The 20,035-nt window shown below is 39.5% G+C and overlaps 1 protein-coding gene across 1 annotated transcript in view; it reads right to left on the minus strand.

Moving 5' to 3' along the window:
* The window catches only part of maml3 (mastermind-like transcriptional coactivator 3), a 328,137-nt gene that overhangs the window by 164,216 nt on the left and 143,886 nt on the right, over positions 1–20,035 (minus strand). Inside the window, exon 2 of the mRNA XM_062026728.1 lies at positions 5,404–6,138. Coding sequence (XP_061882712.1) covers positions 5,404–6,138 — 735 coding nt within the window. The remainder of the gene's footprint in view (positions 1–5,403; positions 6,139–20,035) is intronic.

The raw sequence follows: 20,035 nt of genomic DNA on the forward strand, positions 1-20,035 counted from the left end.
TTCATCATCTACATAATTTTCACTGTATACATTGTCCGGACGGGCAGAACGGTGGACCAGGGGTTAGTGCGTGTGCCTCACAATACAAAGGTCCTGGGTTCGATCCCCGGGACCGAGGTCTTTCTGTGTGGAGTTTGCATGTTCTGCATGGGGACTCCTGCTTACTCCCACCTCCATAGACATGCACCTGGAGATAGGTTGATTGGCAACACTAAATTGGCCCTAGTGTGTAAATGTGAGTGTGAATGTTGTCTGTCTATCTGTGTTGGCCCTGTGATGAGGTGGCGACTTGTCTTCCGCCCGCTGGAAAATGCCAGCTGGAATAGGCTCCAGCGACTCCGAAACAGAAAAGCGGTACAACATGGATGGACATTGTCGGAACTTTGATTTCCATATTCTTCGAAAAGTATTTTTCTCATCAATGTTCCTCTTCTGGTAGTTTCTGTCATAGATTATGAAAACTGGCAGATGATGTGGTATTATTATCAAAATCATTAGTAAAAATATTATCAATAAGTGTGGCACTGTCTCCTGAGATTCTGCTTGGCCTTGTTATGTTAGGATATAAACTCAGACTATGCATTGTGTCTATGAAGTCATTTATGGACTTTTGTTTTGATTTCAGTAAAATATGCCTTAATCCAGTTCTCAGACGTATCAATATTTGTTCTACATATGCAGTTGATTAATACGTTTTTGCTTTTTTCATGACATTTTTCAACGGTTAGACATTCGAAAATATTATAATAGCTAATGACATGTTTTTTACTACTTTGGAGTTCAGGTTCTTCATCGCGTACACCGCTACTCATCCTCCTTTCTTGTTGGTGCTGTGGATATAATTTAGTTCATATCTTTCCAGATCAAAACATGTTCCTTTTTTTTAGCATGTATCCATCCTTCTGAGATAGCGATCACTATAAAGGGTTTGTTGAATTGTTCCAAAAAATGCTTCACGTTGTTGTAGTTTGCATACACACTTCTGCTGTTGAAATGAATAATCGACAGTTTGTTTTTGATTTTAATTATTTTCTTTGTTTGTATAATAGAAACAGTTACTCCTGATATGGGAGAAAAAGGTTGTATCTGGATTTATTTCCTTCTCTAATTCCAGAATATTGTGATCTATGCTGCAGAAGGTTTTCAGTTCCATATATTCCTGTTCAGCAATCTTTCGTGTTGCTCTATGAATGTCTTTAAGTGTAGATAAATGTGTTCCTAAATATAGATCTTCTTGTTAAGTAATCCCTTGGAGCGTTGTAGTTGAATGTTGATGTTTTTTTCGTCAGACTCCATTCAATATTTGTCCAGATCCTAGATGTCTTTGACAACCAGTACCTTTTCTCTTGGACCTCTAGATTTTGCAGTTGGCGCTCCCCGTTCCCTGAAGTTTCCTCTGCTTCCTCAGGTCGCCTGCTTTCTTGGCGATATATTGTCTTCACAATAATGCCGTGATGTGTGAGGGTAGCCAACGAAAACTTGGTGAGTGTGTTTTTTTTCTGGCGCTTTAGTGTTGTTGGGTCTGAAAAAAACTACATCTCCCAGAATCACACCTAAGAGGTGGGGCAGGAAGTGAAGTATTTGTAGTACATAAGAGAGTATGTTTTTTTGTGGACATTTCTTGAACATGTCATCAAAAGCACCCATAACTGTTTAAGTTATGTTGCTAAAAAACACACAAACAAACCCTGGCGAATGCATAACCTCTTTGGTGGAGGTAAGAAAGTCTGCGTTCTACAAAGGAAAGCGCACCACTTTCGTCTCAAGCGTTTCCAAGGCGACACACCGCTGGTCACGGCGCACTGCACGCAGAAAAATCACCAGAAAACACTGTACACCTCGGGAAATACGAATAAACTGGAAAGCTACTAATTAAATCCATTCATTTTAATACTGCGTGTCTCTCTCGAGGAGGGGGGGTTATGAGCCTATCCAGGTGCACTCGTGTGGAAGCAGGTTACACCTTGGACAGGTCGTTACCTTGTAATCAGTCACCCAGAAAAAAATATTTGAAGCCAGCAAAGCTAAGCATCAATTTGTGAGGTATTTACGTTATTAAATTATATATTATATTGTTAGTTAACTTTTCTGAGAAACAGCATTTTTTACAGACTGATATAAAACATGTGCACTGTAGAGGACACAGAAGGTGTGTCCAACACTGTACTGTATACTGTGTGTGTGTGTGTATATATATATATATATATATATATATATATATATATATATATATATATATATATATACATATATATATATATATATACACACACACACACACTGTACTGTATACTGTGTGTGTGTGTGTGTATATATATATATATATATATATATATATATATATATATATATATATATACACACACACACACACACAGTATACAGTACAGGTCAAAAGTTTGGACACACCTTCTCATTCACAACACAACTGATGGTCCAACCCCATTGATAAAGCAAGAAATTCCACTAATCAAGAATGAGAATAGATCAACTGTTGCAGCAATTGTTAGAACATGGAGGAGGCTATACATGACTGCTAATCTACCTCGGAGTGGGGCTCCATGTAAGATCTCTCCTCGTGGGGCCACTGTTTCCGAGGCTACTATCAGTAGAACACTACGACGTAGTGGTTTAAAATCATGCATCGCACGGAAGGTTCCCCTGCTTAAGTCAGCCCATGTCCAGGCCCGTACTGTATACTGTGTGTGTGTATATATATATATATATATATATATATATATATATATATATATATATATTTATATATATATATATATATATATATATATATATATATATATATATATATACACACACACACACACACACACACACACACACACACACACACACACACACACACACACACACACACACACACACACACACACACACACACACACACACACACACACACACACACACACACACACACACACACACACACACAGTATACAGTACAGGTCAAAAGTTTGGACACACCTTCTCATTCACAACACAACTGATGGTCCAACCCCATTGATAAAGCAAGAAATTCCACTAATAAACCCTGATAAGGCACACCTGTGAAGTGAAAACCATTTCAGGTGACTACCTCTTGAAGCTCATCGAGAGAATGCCAAGATTGTGCAAAGGGTGGCTATTTTGAAGAAACTAGAATGCAAAACATGTTTTTAGTTATTTCACCTTTTTTTGTTAAGTACATAACTCCACATGTGTTCATTCATAGTTTTGATGCCTTCAGTGACAATCTACAATGTAAACAGTCATGAAAATAAAGAAAACCCATTGAATGAGAAGGTGTGTCCAAATTTTTGGCCTGCACTGTATGTATGTGTATATATATATATATATATATATATATATATATATATATATATATATATATATATATACAGTGAGGTTCACAAGTATTTGCACGAGGTCTGAAATGTTCATCATAGATGTATTCCCACTGTTAGATACATAATCTAAAAAGAAAAATTTGGAAATCACATTGGATGATTTTTTAATTATTTATTTGTATGTTACTGGGGTTCATAAGTATTTGCACACATGAGAACATCAGTGTTAATATTTAGTGCAGAAGCCTTTGTTTGTAATTACAGAGGTCAAACGTTTCCTATAGTTCTTCACCAGATTTGCACACACGGCAACAGGGATTTTGGCCCACTTCTCCACACAAATCTTCTCTAGATCTGTCAGGTTTTGGGGCTGTCGCCGAGCAACACAAAATTTCAGCTCCCTCCAAAGATTTTCTATTGGATTTAGGTCTGGAGACTGGCTAGGCCACTCCAGGACCTTGATATGCTTCGTATAGAGCCACTCCTTGGTTATCCTGGCTGTGTGCTTCAGGTCATTGTCATGTTGGAAGACCCAGCCGCGACCCATCTTCAATGCTCTGCCTGAGGGAAGGAGGTTTTTGGCCAAAATCTCACAATACATGGCCCCGTTCATCGTCTCCTTAATACATTGCAGTTGTCCTGTCCCCTTTGCTGAAAAGCACCCTCAAAGCATGATGTTTCCACCCCCATGCTTCACTGTAGGAATGGTGTTCTTGGGATAATACTCATCCTTATTTCTCCGACGAGTGGAGTTCATACCTAAAAGTTCTATTTTGGTCTCATCTGACCACATGACTTTCTCCCATGACTCCTCTGTATCATCCAGATGGCCATTGGCAAACTTCAGACGGGCCTGGACATGGGCTGACTGAAGCAGGGGAACCTTCCGTGCGATGCATGATTTTAAACCACTACGCCGTAGTGTTCTACTGATAGTAGCATCGGAAACAGTGGTCCCAGCTCTCTTCAGGTCATTCACCAGCTCCTGCCGTGTAGTTCTTGGCTGATTCCTCACTTTTCTTATCATGAGTGATGCCCCACGAGGAGAGATCTTACATGGAGCTCCAGTCCGAGGTAGATTAGCAGTCATGTATAGCCTCTTCCATTTTCTAACAATTGCTGCAAGAGTTGATCTATTCTCACCAAGCTGCTTCCTAATTGTCCCATAGCCTTTTCCAGCTTTGTGGAGCTCTACAATTTTGTCTCTGGTCTCTTTTGACAGCTCTTTGGTCTTGCTCATTGTAGCAGTTGGACCTTGACTGACTGTGGGCTGCACAGGTGACTTTAATGTGCTCAAAGGGATGGTGGGTGGGTGATTAGTTGTGGGGTAAAGGTGGACTTTTTTAAGGTAGACTGACAGCTCTTTGAGAGTCCCGTGTGCAAATACTTCTGAACCCCAGTAACATACAAAAAAATCATTAAAAAAAATCATACCATGTGATTTCCGGATTTTTCTTTTTAGATTATGTCTTTAACAGTGGAAATACATCTATGATGAACATTTCAGACCACTCCCTAATTTCTAAGTGGGAGAACATGCAAAATTGCAGGGTGTGCAAATACTTGTGGACCTCACTGTATATATATATATATATATATAAAAATGTGTTTAGCCATTTTAAAGTTTAAAGTAGATGTAGGCATCATGACCAATTAATCATGATATAGGATCATATATAAGATGACGTCATATTGGCCACGCCCCACCATCACATGTATATTGCAGTAGCAATTGTGTGATTATTTTCTGCATTTATACATGATTAATGTGATGAGTTGCTCGGTTTAATCAGACTCTGTATCATTGACAGCCCTCATTTCCAAACATATTATTTCACATTTTTATCTCTCAAAGCATCCATAGAAATTACATTCACGTTTTATGGACTATATTACTAATTAGTTGATGAGGTCACTGGGTCAACAACCCACCACTGTCACAAATAGATTTCGGTCCTGTAGGAAACAGGGCCAGTGTCACCTGTTTCAAAGATGTGTACAAAATCACCTGTATAAATACTTGTAAAGACACATGATAGTAGGAGGCTTTGATACTAACCTGTGGCGAGCCCATGGGCACCTGTGGGCCAGCCTGCGGGGTTTGAGTGAGAGGAGGAAGGGATGTCGGTGGTACTGCCCCGCCTCCAGGTGCTGTGGTGTTACTGACTGCTTCCTGTGGCCCTGGGGTCTGATTGTTTGCTGGTCTGCCAAAGTCCGCCTCCTTCTTGTCCTCAAAGTCCTCGTTGAAGAGGTCGTGCATGTCGTCCTCAGGTACGGTGTTGGCCAACTCATCGATCAGCTCTTGCCACTCTTGGTCATTGAGGTTGATGTCAGAAAACAGTTTGTTCTGATTGGACAGAGACTGAGGATCGGACGACTCCATTCCACCACCGTCGTCCAGCGGCTCCTGTTTCAGATCTTTGAGGAGGCCAAAGCTGTCCTCCAAGTCCAGGGAGCCGTTCATCTTCATGTCTGAAAGATGGCCGCCGCCGTTCTTCCCAAGCTCGTCTGATAGCCGGCCTACGTGGTTACCATTGCTGTTTGTGCTGTTTCCGCTGGAAGTGTTGGGCCCGCTGATCAGCGGCTTCACGTCAATTTGGTGGTGGAGCGGAGATATGGGCGGAACATTGTTGTTGTTGTTGGGAAGACCTGTTAGTGAGTCCAGACCACCAGAGCCCTCCTTCCGTAAGCGTTTGGTTGTTGGGGAATAACTGCCTCCATCACAAATGCCATTCTGGTCTCCATTGAGGGGTGACCTTGCACTGTCCAGTTTCCTTTTCACCGTCTCCTGGAGCTGAAACAGAGAAGGACAAGATTAGTCCTGAAGAAGCACTTGAGATACTTCAGCTCGTAAGAAAAGCACACCATTTTCAACAAAAGCTAAACATTACAAATGTACACTTAAGTGATTGGACATGTCCGAAAAGGAGTAGGAAGAAGCAGATCTCAGTTAATCCAAATTAGGGATGGATGATATATAGATGATGGATGTACACAATATATATTGCAGTCTCTTGCGATAAAGATACCACAATGACATATATGTAAATGATAATGGAACCTTTTCAAAACGGGTAACAAAAGCTCCTAATATAGTTGCTGAAATATGCAGTAACATTGCATTAATTTCACTTGTATTATATTCTCAAAACTATTATCAATCTACAAAACCCAAATCCAGTGAAGTTGGCACGTTGTGTAAATCGTAAATAAAAACAGACTGCAATGATTTGCAAATCCTTTCCAAGCTATATTCAATTGAATACACTGCAAAGACAAGATATTTAATATTCAAACTGGTAAACATTTCAAATAGTTTTTGGAAACTGTGGACATCGTGTCCTGCGGACCAAAGAGGAAAATAACCATCTGGATTGTTATAGGCGCAAAGTTCAAAAGCCAGGATCTGTGATGGTATGGGGGTGTATTTGTGCCCAAGGCATGGGTAACTTACACATCTGTGAAGGCACCATTAATGCATGATAAGTACATACATGTTTTAGAGCAACATATGTTGCCATCCAAGCAACATCTTTTCCTGCTTATTTCAGCAAGACAATGTAAAGCCACATTCTGCACGTGTTACAACAGCATGGCTTTGTAGTAAAAGAGTGCGGGTACTGGACTGGCTTGTCTGTAGTCCAGACCTGTCTCCCATTGAAAATGTGTGGCGCATAATGAAGCATAAAATACGACAACAGATACCCCGGACTGTTGAACAACTTAAGCTGTAGATCAAGCAAGAATGGGAAATAATTCCACCTGAAAAGCTTAAAAAAGTTATCTCCTCAGTTCTACACAGGGGTAAAAATGCCCCTGTGCCAACTTTTTTGCAATGTGTTGCTGCCATTAAATTCAAAGCTAATGATTATTTTAAAAAAAAATAGTTTCTCAGTTCGAACATTAAATGTCTTGTCTTTGCAGTGTATTTATATTTATATTGAATATAAGTTGAAAAGGATTTGCAAATCATTGTATTCTGTTTTTATTTACGATTTACACAACGTGCCAACTTCACTGGTTTTGGGTTTTGTAATATATCATATATTATTATATATAGGCCCTGCGATGAGGTGGCGACTTGTCCAGGGTGTACCCCGCCTTCTGCCCGAATACAGCTGAGATAGGCTCCAGCGACCCCAAAATGGACAACCGGTAGAAAATGGATCGATGGATTATATATAATTATTTCGATGGTGGTCCATGCAATCAAACTAGACATTTTATCAGGGTAATGCCAACAATCTGTCCCGACTCCCCACGAAGATATTGCTGCGTAACTTAACAAATACATTTGGCTAATCGACATCAGTAAAATGTGGCATGATTACTTCGTAAAACATCTTGCAAGAAGCATAAACAAGAGAAACCTACAGCCTAGGACTCATCGATTGCCATTTGAAGTTCCTTGGAGTAGGATTCGGATAAGGCTGCGTATCTGGCAACCTCGGGTCAGGGAGAGTGGGAGGGGACTACAGAATTTCGACCGTGATTGCAGTACCATTTCTGGCCACATAACTACATATGGCACCTTTTTATGTATGGTCGTAGTAGGACGACGACCGAGCGGAACCACGAAACACCGCTAACTGTTTAAGAGGGAGATGGAGGCAGCACTACAACAGATGGAAGCGCTAGCTGGCTTGATGGCCAGGCTAAAGACGAGACTGTGACAAAGATTTCATTTGTTGTGTCGATCGTCTTTAATTACCATTTATTAGTGGTGAGCACATATTAGTTTATTATTTCTTCGGTCAATGGTCAACAAAATAAACAAACAGTTTTACATAAACAAACAGATGTACATTCATAAACAAACACTTGTACATTCATAAAAATAAAATAAAATGTTGCAGACCGAAAGGGTTTAGGCTGAAGTTGAACACTTATTGCGCCTAACCCTATAAACAAAGTCAAGAACGAGATGAGCTTCCAAAAAATATGAAATTTCCTTTTCACAACATATTATAAATACACATTGTATACAACATAAATACTGTTCAATTATATACACAGTAAAGGCATGTGAAATATCCTTTGCACCAATTATATACTACAAACAATTATACTTCCATTATATTTACATCCCACATTTAGTTTTTAATTAACATTAATCATAGTATTAACTACTGTGTTGATTCAAGAGTGATATATTTTTCCAAGATATTGGTCTTAAAGTTTTTTTTAAATGTGTGAATGGAACTGGAACATTTTAAGGAATCATCCAAGCTATAAAATATACATTTTATCATGTAAACAAGTGTTTCATATTTTGTTATATGTTGGGATTTGTTATATATTGTATATATTATATAAAAATATTAAATAATATAATAATATACCAGCATATATTGTATACTGTATAAATAATATGTAAATATTACATATATGTTATATTTTATAATGCTACTATGGTACATGTTTAGTCTACTTTATACCTGCATTATCTTTTCCATCCTTTGTAACCGAGCTACTGTGTGGAACAATTTCCCTTGTGGATCAATAAAGTTTGTCTAAGTCTAATAAGTGTGAGGCATATTTAGGGCCTAAACTTAGATTATACTATGCATTCAGCTTGTTAGCTTCCTTTGTAGTGATTGAACAAAGAAAATTAGAGAGAGCCTGTCGGGATTATTGGATCTGAATCTAATCCAATAATTACAACAGTGACTTTTATTGCAAATGTTGATCTAAAATCGGAGTGGAATATAGTCCGCATGAGGGTATGAATGGGTAGGAGTGAGTTAGCATAGCATACGGTGGCTCCTCAATGCAGCATCATCATCCAGGTTTATAGATATTGTAATGTCTTAATTATCCATCCATCCATTTTCTACCGCTTGTCCCTTTTAGGGTCGCGGGGGGTGCTGGAGCCTATGTCAGCTGCATTACTCACATTTATTTGCTATTAGCGAGTGGTCTCGGAAAATAACCCCCGCAAATATTGAAATTAAACAATATGCTTTAGTTCCCAATTGGACTTTTCTACATCTACCAGTGAAGAGCCAATAAAGTGCGTGTGTGTGTGTGTGTGTGTGTGTGAAGCATCAATCAATGGGTTTAAATAATTCAGGTCTCCACCAGGATGTCCTTGATTTTTTGAGCAAATGTGGGTTTTCCAGTAATGTGTGAGGGGTGTGTTACAGGACTTCCCTAAATGCCTGTGACTGATGTTGGTAATAACAGACTTGCTTTTCAAAGCCCACCTATAAAAGCTCATAATTATCCAGTGGGTGTGAGCGACATCAAACACCCACACACAAACGCCAGCACGCATGTACAGTTTTTGCATGCCTGTAAAAAGCAATCTTATGGATAATCTTGCTGTCAGATGTGGAAATGTTACAGGGTGAGAGATACGCTGTGAGCTGGTTCAAAATATGGACAGTCCATTGGTAAGTCAAACATGCATGAAGTTTGCAACATTTACACAGATGTCTAGAGGGTGCTAACTTTCCAATGACAGTATATCCTGACCTGACGTTACTACTTACATACGTAGCACATGCACACACATTACTTAGGGTGTAGTTAGCTAATAATAGAGATTTTGAATATGGTAGTTAGTGTTAGCTGTCATTAAATAATCAAATGTAAATAATCAAATGTAGACACTTTTTCTTATACTTTCTGATCTCTCTCTCTGTGTCCACTACTTGCTGTACATATCCTACCAAGTCAGTCCTACACTGTTCCAATGTCCATTTCTCTGATGATGCAATTGTTGATGACTGAAGTGTTGATACCAACCCAAACCAAACCCCCAACCCCTCCCTTCATATCCCACACCCCGGATTGTAAATTATGTAAATAATTCAATGTATATACTCTGATGATTATCTTGTGTGATGACTGTATTATGATGATATTATATATCTGTATCATGAATCAATTTAAGTGGACCCCGACTTAAACAAGTTGAAAAACGTATTCGGGTGTTACCATTTAGTGGTCAATTGTACGGAATATGTACTGTACTGTGAAATCTACTAATAAAAGTTTCAATCAATCAAATCAACGTACAGTCGTGGTCACTTGTAAAGAACATAATGTCATGGCTGCCTTGAGTTTCCAATAATTTCTACAACTCTTATTTTTTTGTGATAGAGTGATTGGAGCACATACTTGCACATATTTTTGTTTCATCTGACATCACATGGACAAAGATAAGACCTTCTGGAGGAAACTTCTGTGGTCAGATGAAACAAAAATTGAGCTGTTTGGCCACAAAACCCAGCAACATCTGCCTCACAATACAAAGGTCCTGAGTATTCCTGAGTTCAATCCCGGGCTCGGGATCTTTCTGTGTTGAGTTTGCATGTTCTCCCTGTGACTGTGTGGGTTCCCTCCGGGTACTCCGGCTTCCTCCCACCTCCAAAGACATGCACCTGGGGATAGGTTGATTGGCAACACTAAAATTGGCCCTAGTGTGTGAATGTGAGTGTGAATGTTGTCTGTCTATCTGTGTTGGCCCTGCAATGAGGTGGCGACTTGTCCAGGGTGTACCCCGCCTACCGCCCGAATGCAGCTGAGATAGGCTCCAGCGACCCCCCGTGACCCTAAAAAGGACAAGCGGTAGAAAATGGATGGAAGAGAAAAGGTGAGGCCTTTAATCCCAGGAACACCAGGCCTACCGTCAAGCATGGTGGTGGTAGTATTATGCTCTGGGCCTGTTTTGCTGCCAATGGAACTGGTGCTTTACAGAGAGTAAATGGGACAATGAAAAAGGATGATTACCTCCAAATTCTTCAGGACAACCTAAAATCATCAGCCCGGACTTTGGGTCTTGGGCGCAGTTGGGTGGTCCAACAGGACAATGACCCCAAACACATGTCAAAAGTGGTAAAGGAATGGCTAAATCAGGCTAGAATTAAGGTTTTAGAATGACCTTCCCAAAGTCCTGTCTTAAACTTGTGGACAATGCTGAAGAAACAAGTCAGAAAACCAACACATTTAGCTGGACTGCACCAATTTTGTCAAGAGGAGTGGTCAAAAATTCAACCAGAAGCTTGTGGATGGCTACCAAAAGCGCCTTATTGCAGTGAAACTTGCCAAGGGACATGTAACCAAATATTAACATTGCTGTATGCATACTTTTGACCCAGCAGATTTGGTCACATTTTCAGTAGACCCATAATAAATTCATAAAAGAACCAAACTTCATGAATGTTTTTTGTGACCAACAAGTGATGACATTATATTCTTTACAAGTGTATGTAAACTTTTGACCACGACTGTATATTCTATCCTAACAAAACATGGATTAAAATTGTTCTTTGCTTCTCTTGGACTGCTTTTCTATGTGTGCACGCTCTCTCTACGTGTTGACGAGACAGTGAGTGACCATTTTAAACACTAATCATTTTATTCAAGCCACTGAAAAATTTCACTACTCCAACTTAGTACCATATTTTCCGGACCTAGGGCGCACTGCCGATGAGCGGGTCTAGTCAGGTCTATTTTCATACAAAAGGCGCACCGGATTATAGGGCGCATTAAAGGGGTCATATTATCATTATTTTTCTCTAAATGTAAAACACTTCCTTGTGGTCTACATAACATGTAATGGTGGTTCTTTGGTCAAAATGTTGCATAGATTATGTTTTACAGATCATCTTCAAGCCGCTTTCTGACAGTCACTTCAGAATGCGCCGTTTTGTGGGCGGTCTTAGTTATGTGGCTCACCTTTGGCAGTGTCCTTTCTCCGTCATCTTTGTTGTAGCGGTGTAGCGTGCAAGGATGGGAGAGGAAGAAGTGTCAAAAGATGGACCTAACTGTTTTAATGACATTCAGACTTCACTTAAGTCAATAACGGAGCAGCATCGTCTCATCCGTGGCTCACTAGTGCAACAACAACGCAGGAAATGTATCCCGTGAAAAACCGTCGTACCGGAACTCTCTAATAACTAAAGTTCCTTGGGTGAATAATGTAAACTCACTACACCGGTATGTTTTAGTGCTTTCATGGCGAGTTTACTGACAGATATAAGTAATAACTTTACCCTACTTTATATTAGAAATGGCAACAGCGGAGGATGAATGTCCCATAACAAGAAGATAGAGAAAAAGAAGAAGCTTATCGACTACTACAAAAGCGCACATTTTCAGGACTCATGCAGATCCCAAATACAGTTCAGCAGGTACCAGAAGGTAAGAAGAGTCTCTTTTGCATAATATTTTGAAACAAAACGCAAGATAATATGTCTTACCTTATACACACACCATAATAATATTCTTATGTTGAAGCACAGTACAATCCACCATAGCTTACCAAAGTCGTACTAAAACATTTTGATGGATTTTTGAGCGCCGTGTGTAATGTTCTATTTTTTTTTTAATGGAATTTTGGCGTTGTTTACTTGAGTCATACTGCAGTCTACACATATATCTTATGTGTGACTGCCATCTACTGGTCACACTTATCATTTCACCATGTACCAAATAATATAGCTTATTATTCCGTACATGAGGCGTACCGGGTTATAAGGCGCACTGTCGAGTTTTGAGAAAATGTAAGGATTTCAAGTACGCCTTATAGTCTGAAAAATATGATAGTTGTGAAAAACATAGACCATTTTAACACAAATGTGTTTTGTTAAACCACTAATGGCAACACAAGCTAGTCAGTGGTGTTCTTGTTATATTTTTGCTTTGAAAAATGTAACTCTGAGCAAGTTGCAAACAGCCCCTTTAGCTGTGGATGGTTACATGAAAGGCTGAGGGTTGTTATTTAGTCAGTGACCAGGTCAATGCATACATCAGTGCAAAGATAAGTGAAGATAAATTTGACTTCAAAATACACCCAGATGGGACATTAGATAAATCTGTTACCAAGTTTAAAACAAACTAAGTTAGTGCATTCAAGTAATTTTAAAAATGTTCCTGTATGACGTTCTGACAATAAAATTGTATGTGTCCAAACATTGGGGTCTTTTAAAGTTAGTTTATATTATGCAATTGAGTAATAATCTGTAATTAATCATAACCAATCCAAATTCAAAGGTGTAATTAATTTGGTTTAAAAAAACTAATAATTTGACAGTACTAGTTATAACTACTTATTCGGATTGACATTTCAGACTGTTCTCATAGTTTTCTCCCCACAATGTGCCACAGGCATACACAACAGAGCTTTTTGTATTTGTATTTTATATACGGTAGGGCTTCTCCACTACAGAGGGGCCAAATATTACCACTGAATTAGTCATTTTATTTTTGATTTTAATCATATTCAATAATTATATCTAACCTGATTACAGAATAAACATTTTTAAATGATGATAAACAATGTGTTAATCACAAAGATTATTATCAAGGCTCAGTTCAAGCTAATTACAAAAATAATTACTAATCAAATAACTGCAAAAGAAGGGACTAAAAAACTGACGAAAAACACATTTGCATACAATTACACAGTGCTAAAGTAAATACATTCTAATTAAGTTAATAAAAATATTTTTTGTTTTAAACAAACTGCCAATACAATTTAAAGGTGCCATATGTGATACGTTCATGTCAAGTCATCATTAAATGGCCCTGATATGTCAAAAGGCATTAATAAATCATGTTATTTTCCAATACAGATATAACTGATAACAGTAGTTCAGCCGGCACATGCTCATTTGTTATTGTTTTTATTTCGATGTCCTGCCCTCCACCAGTTGTCCAATTAGAAAGTCTGTGAGTGTGTCACATCCAGGTTGCCAGTTACGCACCGCCACCTTCGTCTAGCTACTGCCACTGGTAAAGTTACTAAACATGTCAGACCTTAGTAAATCTAAAAGGCGTTGTTACGATTCTCAACTTATTCATGACAAAGCCAGGAACAAAACGAGGATTTGTATTGGGGATGCCTTTGAAAGATGGAGACGATTGAAGGCGGAGAATATTTTTTCATCTGACGCGAAACTTGCTAATTTCCTCCTTGATAGGTAAGTAAGGCATTTACGTTTTCTTATTACTTGTAATAAATGGAAATGGACATTTCGTATTGTCCAATACAATCTATGACCTTATCTAACAAAGCTAGTATGTTCGCGCAATGATTCTTAGTGTGATGGTGCTCAGCTCCTACTGTATTGCTTAGCATGCTAGCCCGGTCAATGACACATCGACATACAATAATAATAATAATAATGGATTAGATTTTATATAGCGCTTTTCTATTATTAGATACTCAAAGCGCTCACAGAGAAGTGGGAACCCATCATTCATTCACACCTGGTGGTGGTAAGCTAACTTTGTAGCCACAGCTGCCCTGGGGTAGACTGACGGAAGCGAGGCTGCCAGTTTGCGCCTACGGCCCCTCCGACCATCACCTATCATTTATTCATCATTCATTCACCAGTGTGAGCGGCACCGGGGGCAAGGGTGAAGTGTCCCGCCCAAGGACACAACGGCAGCGATTTGGATGTCAAGAGGCGGGGAGCGAACCTGCAACCCTCAGGTTTCTGGCACGGCCGCTCTACCCACTACGCCATTGTTCCTCGTCTGAGCTGCTGTGACGTAGATTACCGTAATAATTGGTATAACACTCAAAAGCGCAGATTTCAACCATTAAAATACTTTCTATAGTTCAAGACTTACGGTCATTTAAAAAACAGCACTGCACACAGTGGTGTGCAGTCAGGGCCAGCAAGGCCTTCTCTGCTGGCCTAACATAACCAGAAATCATGATCATAATTAAAGATAAAAGTAATTTTTAATTTACTTTTCCTAAATATCTAAAAGTATTCATATTGTCTTCATGTCCTATTATGCTCCTTCCAGCGCTATTGTTTTTAGTTTATATATTTTTTATCCAATCAGAATTCAGCTAGTTTATGTTGCTAGGCTGTACCAAATCTGCCTAGAGCCTTCAGATTCAGCAATGCTGGCGCCTGTGCACTGTAAGTAAACGGGCACATACAGTGATAGAGAGTTGCGATAGCCAATCAGATCACGCGTTGTTGTCAGTAAGGCCTTCTAGATGGCCTAAGGCAGATACATAGTGATGTTATGAGCTAGGTAACAAAATAACTCCATTACCCATCATGCCACAGTACTAAAGAGCATGCGTAGTAGCCCCGTTTAGGTTGTTGAATGTAGACATGCAGCGGGATGTTTTTGATAAGCACGCTGTGGAGTAAACTTTAAGAACTGAGTCAACACGCCTCGTCTGCATCTTTTATGATTAGACAAGACAACACATATATTTGCAAGGCCATTTTCAAGAAGGATATTTAAAGAGAAATTACATCTTGTGAGACCATGTCGGCCAACCCCGGAGGCTAGCTCAGCTGTCGATGAAATGTGAGTTCAGATATTTTATTTGTTTATTTTTTCATGTTTAATATGTTTTTTGCAATTTACATTTTGACAGTACTACATAAGATATGTTTTAATTGCTGATGTGGGTTTATTGATTTTTAAATGCGCCAGAAAATAACCCGTTTTGTACAATGCCCAGTAGTGCGTACATGTGTTTCTGTCTAGTATTTCTCCAGCAACGGTCATGTGGTGACATAAATGATGGTATTTTATGAGGTAAACATTGAATTCGGACATTACTGAAGGCCTAGGTGGGAAACGCATGGCCCGCCACTGACTGCACATCATAATGGCGGCAACAGTTTTGATGTTAATGGTCTAAAAAAATGATGTGAGCGGGCCAGATTGAAAATCTTAATTGGCCGCGTGCCGTATTTTGCCCAAGTCTGGTTTAGAATATGATTTTTTTAAAATGTGACTGCAGTCTTAATGGATATGCGACCCGTTTGTGAGTTTTAAGTCATTTTTGGTCGAGCTACTTCATCCGTGTGCGCTGCACGATCGCCTTCCTTTTTTGCAATTCTCTTCTTCCTCCTCCTGCAGTTGTTTTCCATCATCTGCCTACTTCTTTGACACAACAGCCACTACACAAACCCACTAACACATTGATCTGTGGCATTCATATTTTCTTGTTTCTTTACGAAATCCGGTCAACTTCCTTTGTTCTCACTTGATTGAACTGCGCAGGCAAGTGGCTTCCCCGGGAAGAGTGGCCACTAACAAACTGTTTCGCCACCAGCCGGGCGAACAACCGGTTTTTAATCAGGACAGACAACAACCCTATTGTGACCACAGCAATGGGACAGAAACAGGCAGACTCCACAGTTAGTGATGAACATCTTTAACAAAGAGTCCATTTGTAGATTCCCATTATCTGAGTGAGCGAATTGCTTCTTTAAGCCAAATGACAGACCTACGGTAATTACATTTGTAAATTAGAGTAATAAACCCGACCTGAATATCAAAGCTGACAATATTTGTTATCCACTTGCCAATCGATGATAATAAAAGAATACATGGAGAGTAGAAATGAGGATGCACACCACGAGACAGGCTAACTAATGGAGGAAAGGAATTTGAAGTCGTTTCACACACACACACACACACACACACACACACACACACACACACACACACACACACACACACACACACACACACACACACACACACACACACACACACACACACACACACACACACACACACACACAATGACAGAGACGCAAAGACACACATTCTTTGTCAGACTGATGGTCTTTTTGGCCTCGAGTGGACACATTACTGGATGAAGACAAGGGAGGAGAGAATGATGGAGAAAGGAGGGGGTGCGGGGGGGTGGAAGGGAACAGCGAGCCAAATGACAGCAGGGAGCAAACGATGAGAGGCTGATCAGAGATGGAGAGAGGAGAGACAGAGATGGAAGCAGTAAGGTGCCGTTGTTATAGCAACTGCTGCTGCCTTTGTGCGCTACATCCTACTTCCTCCTCCTCCTCCTCATAACTCGCGCACTGCCCCCCTTCCTCTACCTCACTTCCTCATCGCCGGATTGCAATTACGTCTTCCGGCGGAGGATTTGTAGACGTTTCACCGATATGTTGCAGAGAGTTTTTTTTACGTTAACCACAACATCCATCTCCTCACCTTTTTCTCCAGTTTTAAGACCAGTGTATTAGTCTGGATTAAGGCCGGGGAAGTTTGCTTGTTTTTTAATTGGCCCTCTTTGTATACCGTATTTTTCGGACTAGAAGGCACACTTAAAATCCTTTCATTTTCTCAAAACTCAACAGTGCGACTTATAACCCGTTGCGCCTAATGTACGGAATCATTTTGTTTGTGCTAACCGACCTCAAAGTTATTTTATGTCGTACATGGTGAAATGATTAGTGTACGACTAATCATTTCACCATTGTGAAATGATTAGTCGTAAGACTAAGATACAAGTAGACTGCAATATGACTCAAGTAAACAACACCAAAATTGTATATGTTCCGTTGAAAATATAGAACATTACACACGGCGCTCAAAAATCTATCAAAATGATTTAGTACGACTTTGGTAAGATATGAAGCCGCACCGCTTGATGGATTGTACTGTGCTTCAACATATGAGTATTAGTATGGTGTGTGTATAAGGTAAGACATATTATCTGGTGTTTGGTTTGGCAATATTATGCAAAAGCAACTTTTCTTACCTTCTGGTACCTGCTGATCTGTATTTGGGATCTGCATAAGTCCTGAAAATTTGCGCAAGTCCGCCTTTTTAGTCCGTGCCGACACCGTAGTCGATAAGCTTCTTCTTTTTCTCTCTCTTCTTGTTATGGGACATTCATCCTCCGCTGTTGCCATTTCTAATATAAAGCAGTGTAAAGTTCTTACTTATATCTGTCAGTAAACTCGCCATAAAAGCGCTAAAACATACCGGTGTAGTGAGTAGGGATGATGCTCGAAACCGGTTTTCCCGGTTGTTCGATAAGAAAAGAACTGAGTCCTCGGACTCGAATCCCTTTTTGAGAACCGGCACCCGTTATCGAGACCACTATAGTAAAGAAAAAGAGTTGGTTCTTTATACTAATCTCTGAGAACAACTCCCATCCCGACAAGGAATGCCCCGTGTGACATCACAAGAAATTATGTCACGTAGCACAGTCATTTTTCACGGTGGGGTGCAGCGTGCTGCGGTTCGTTCCCGGGACGCAAAACTGACAGCTCCGGACGAAAGCGTGCAGGTAGGACATGATTTATTTCTCATAAATCATACACATTACAACAGACAGGAACGAAACAAAAGGAAAGCGTGCCGTTCGCACTAGAAGCTAAAGCAAAAACTTACTTAGCACAGAAATACTAGAAGCTAAGGTAACTTAGCACAGGAATACTAGAAGCTAAGGTAACTTTAGCACAGGAATCATGAGCTCAAAAACCAGAATGCCAACGTAACTGTTGCAAATGCAAACAATGAAGCCACGACGAGTGACCGGAAAAGGCAGGCTTAAATAGAGTCTCTGATGAGCAACAAGTGCACGTACAAGGCAGGTGAAAATCATAAGTAACCATGGTGACTAAAACAAACCCCCTAAGTGCACAAAACAACTAAGGGAGTCCAAAACTAACAGAACATAACTAAACAAAACATGATCCGACCACATCATAATACATCACAGTTTCATATCATTTCACTTTACAGGAGTAGGAAGAAGTAAAGCTTATTTAATCCTACCCCTTTCCCACTTCATACAAATATATACATCATTTACTGACATTTTTATAATAAAATATCTCGGAATTAGTATATACAACAGTTTTGTAATATGTTATTAATTAATTCAGTCATTATTAATATACTGAGATGAAGAATATCTTATTTTCAATAAGGTTGAAAGTATTTCTCATAATTCTTCTTTGTACTTTATAAGCACTATTCATTTGAACAACGTCTTAAACTGGATCATGTCAGTACAATGTTTAACTTCTTTACTTAATCCATTCCATCATTTAATTCCACATCATTTTAGCTGTTTGCAATTTTACCAAATCATCGAACTTTAATATTTTTGACTCAATAAATAAAGTGTTTGTATGTTCTCTATATCCAACATTATGTATCAGTCTAATTGGTCTTTTTTGTAACACGGTTAACGAATGTAGCGCACATTTGTAGTTATTTCCCCACATTTCTGCACAATAACTCAGATATGGCAATAATATAGTAGCGAGCAGTAGAGAATGTGAAGTGATTTGTTGAACCAAATATTGTGTGCTTTTCCATATACAACAACCTATCTGGACTCGATAAGAGAATCGATAAGGAATCGGTTCGATAAGAGGATTCGATAATAGGCTCGAACTCGATAATTTCTTATCAAACATCATCCCTAGTAGTGAGTATACATAATTCACCCAAGGAACTTTAGTTATTAGAGAGTTCCGGTCGGACGTTTTTTCACGGGACACATTTCTGGCGTTATTGCACTAATGAGCCACGGATGAGGAGATGCTGCTCCGTTATTGATTTGAGTGAAGTCTGAATGTCATTAAAAAAGTTAGCTCCATCTTTTGACACTTCTTCCTCTCCCGTCCTTGCACGCTACACCGCTACAAAAAGACGCTGCCGAAGGTGAGCCACGTAAATAAGACCGCCCACAAAACGGCGCATCCTGAAGCGAATGTAAGAAAGCGGCTTGAAGATGATCTATAAAACATAATCTATGCAACATTTTGACCAAAGAACCACCATCACATGTTATGTAGACCACAAGGAAGTGTTTTCTATTTAGAAAAAAATAAAAATAATATGACCCCTTTCGTGCGCCCTATAATCGCCTTTTGTATGAAAGTAGACCTGACTAGACCCGCTCATCGGCAGTGCGCCCTATGGTCCGG

This window comes from Entelurus aequoreus, linkage group LG18 (assembly GCF_033978785.1).
Source record: "Entelurus aequoreus isolate RoL-2023_Sb linkage group LG18, RoL_Eaeq_v1.1, whole genome shotgun sequence".
NCBI lineage: Eukaryota > Metazoa > Chordata > Actinopteri > Syngnathiformes > Syngnathidae > Entelurus > Entelurus aequoreus.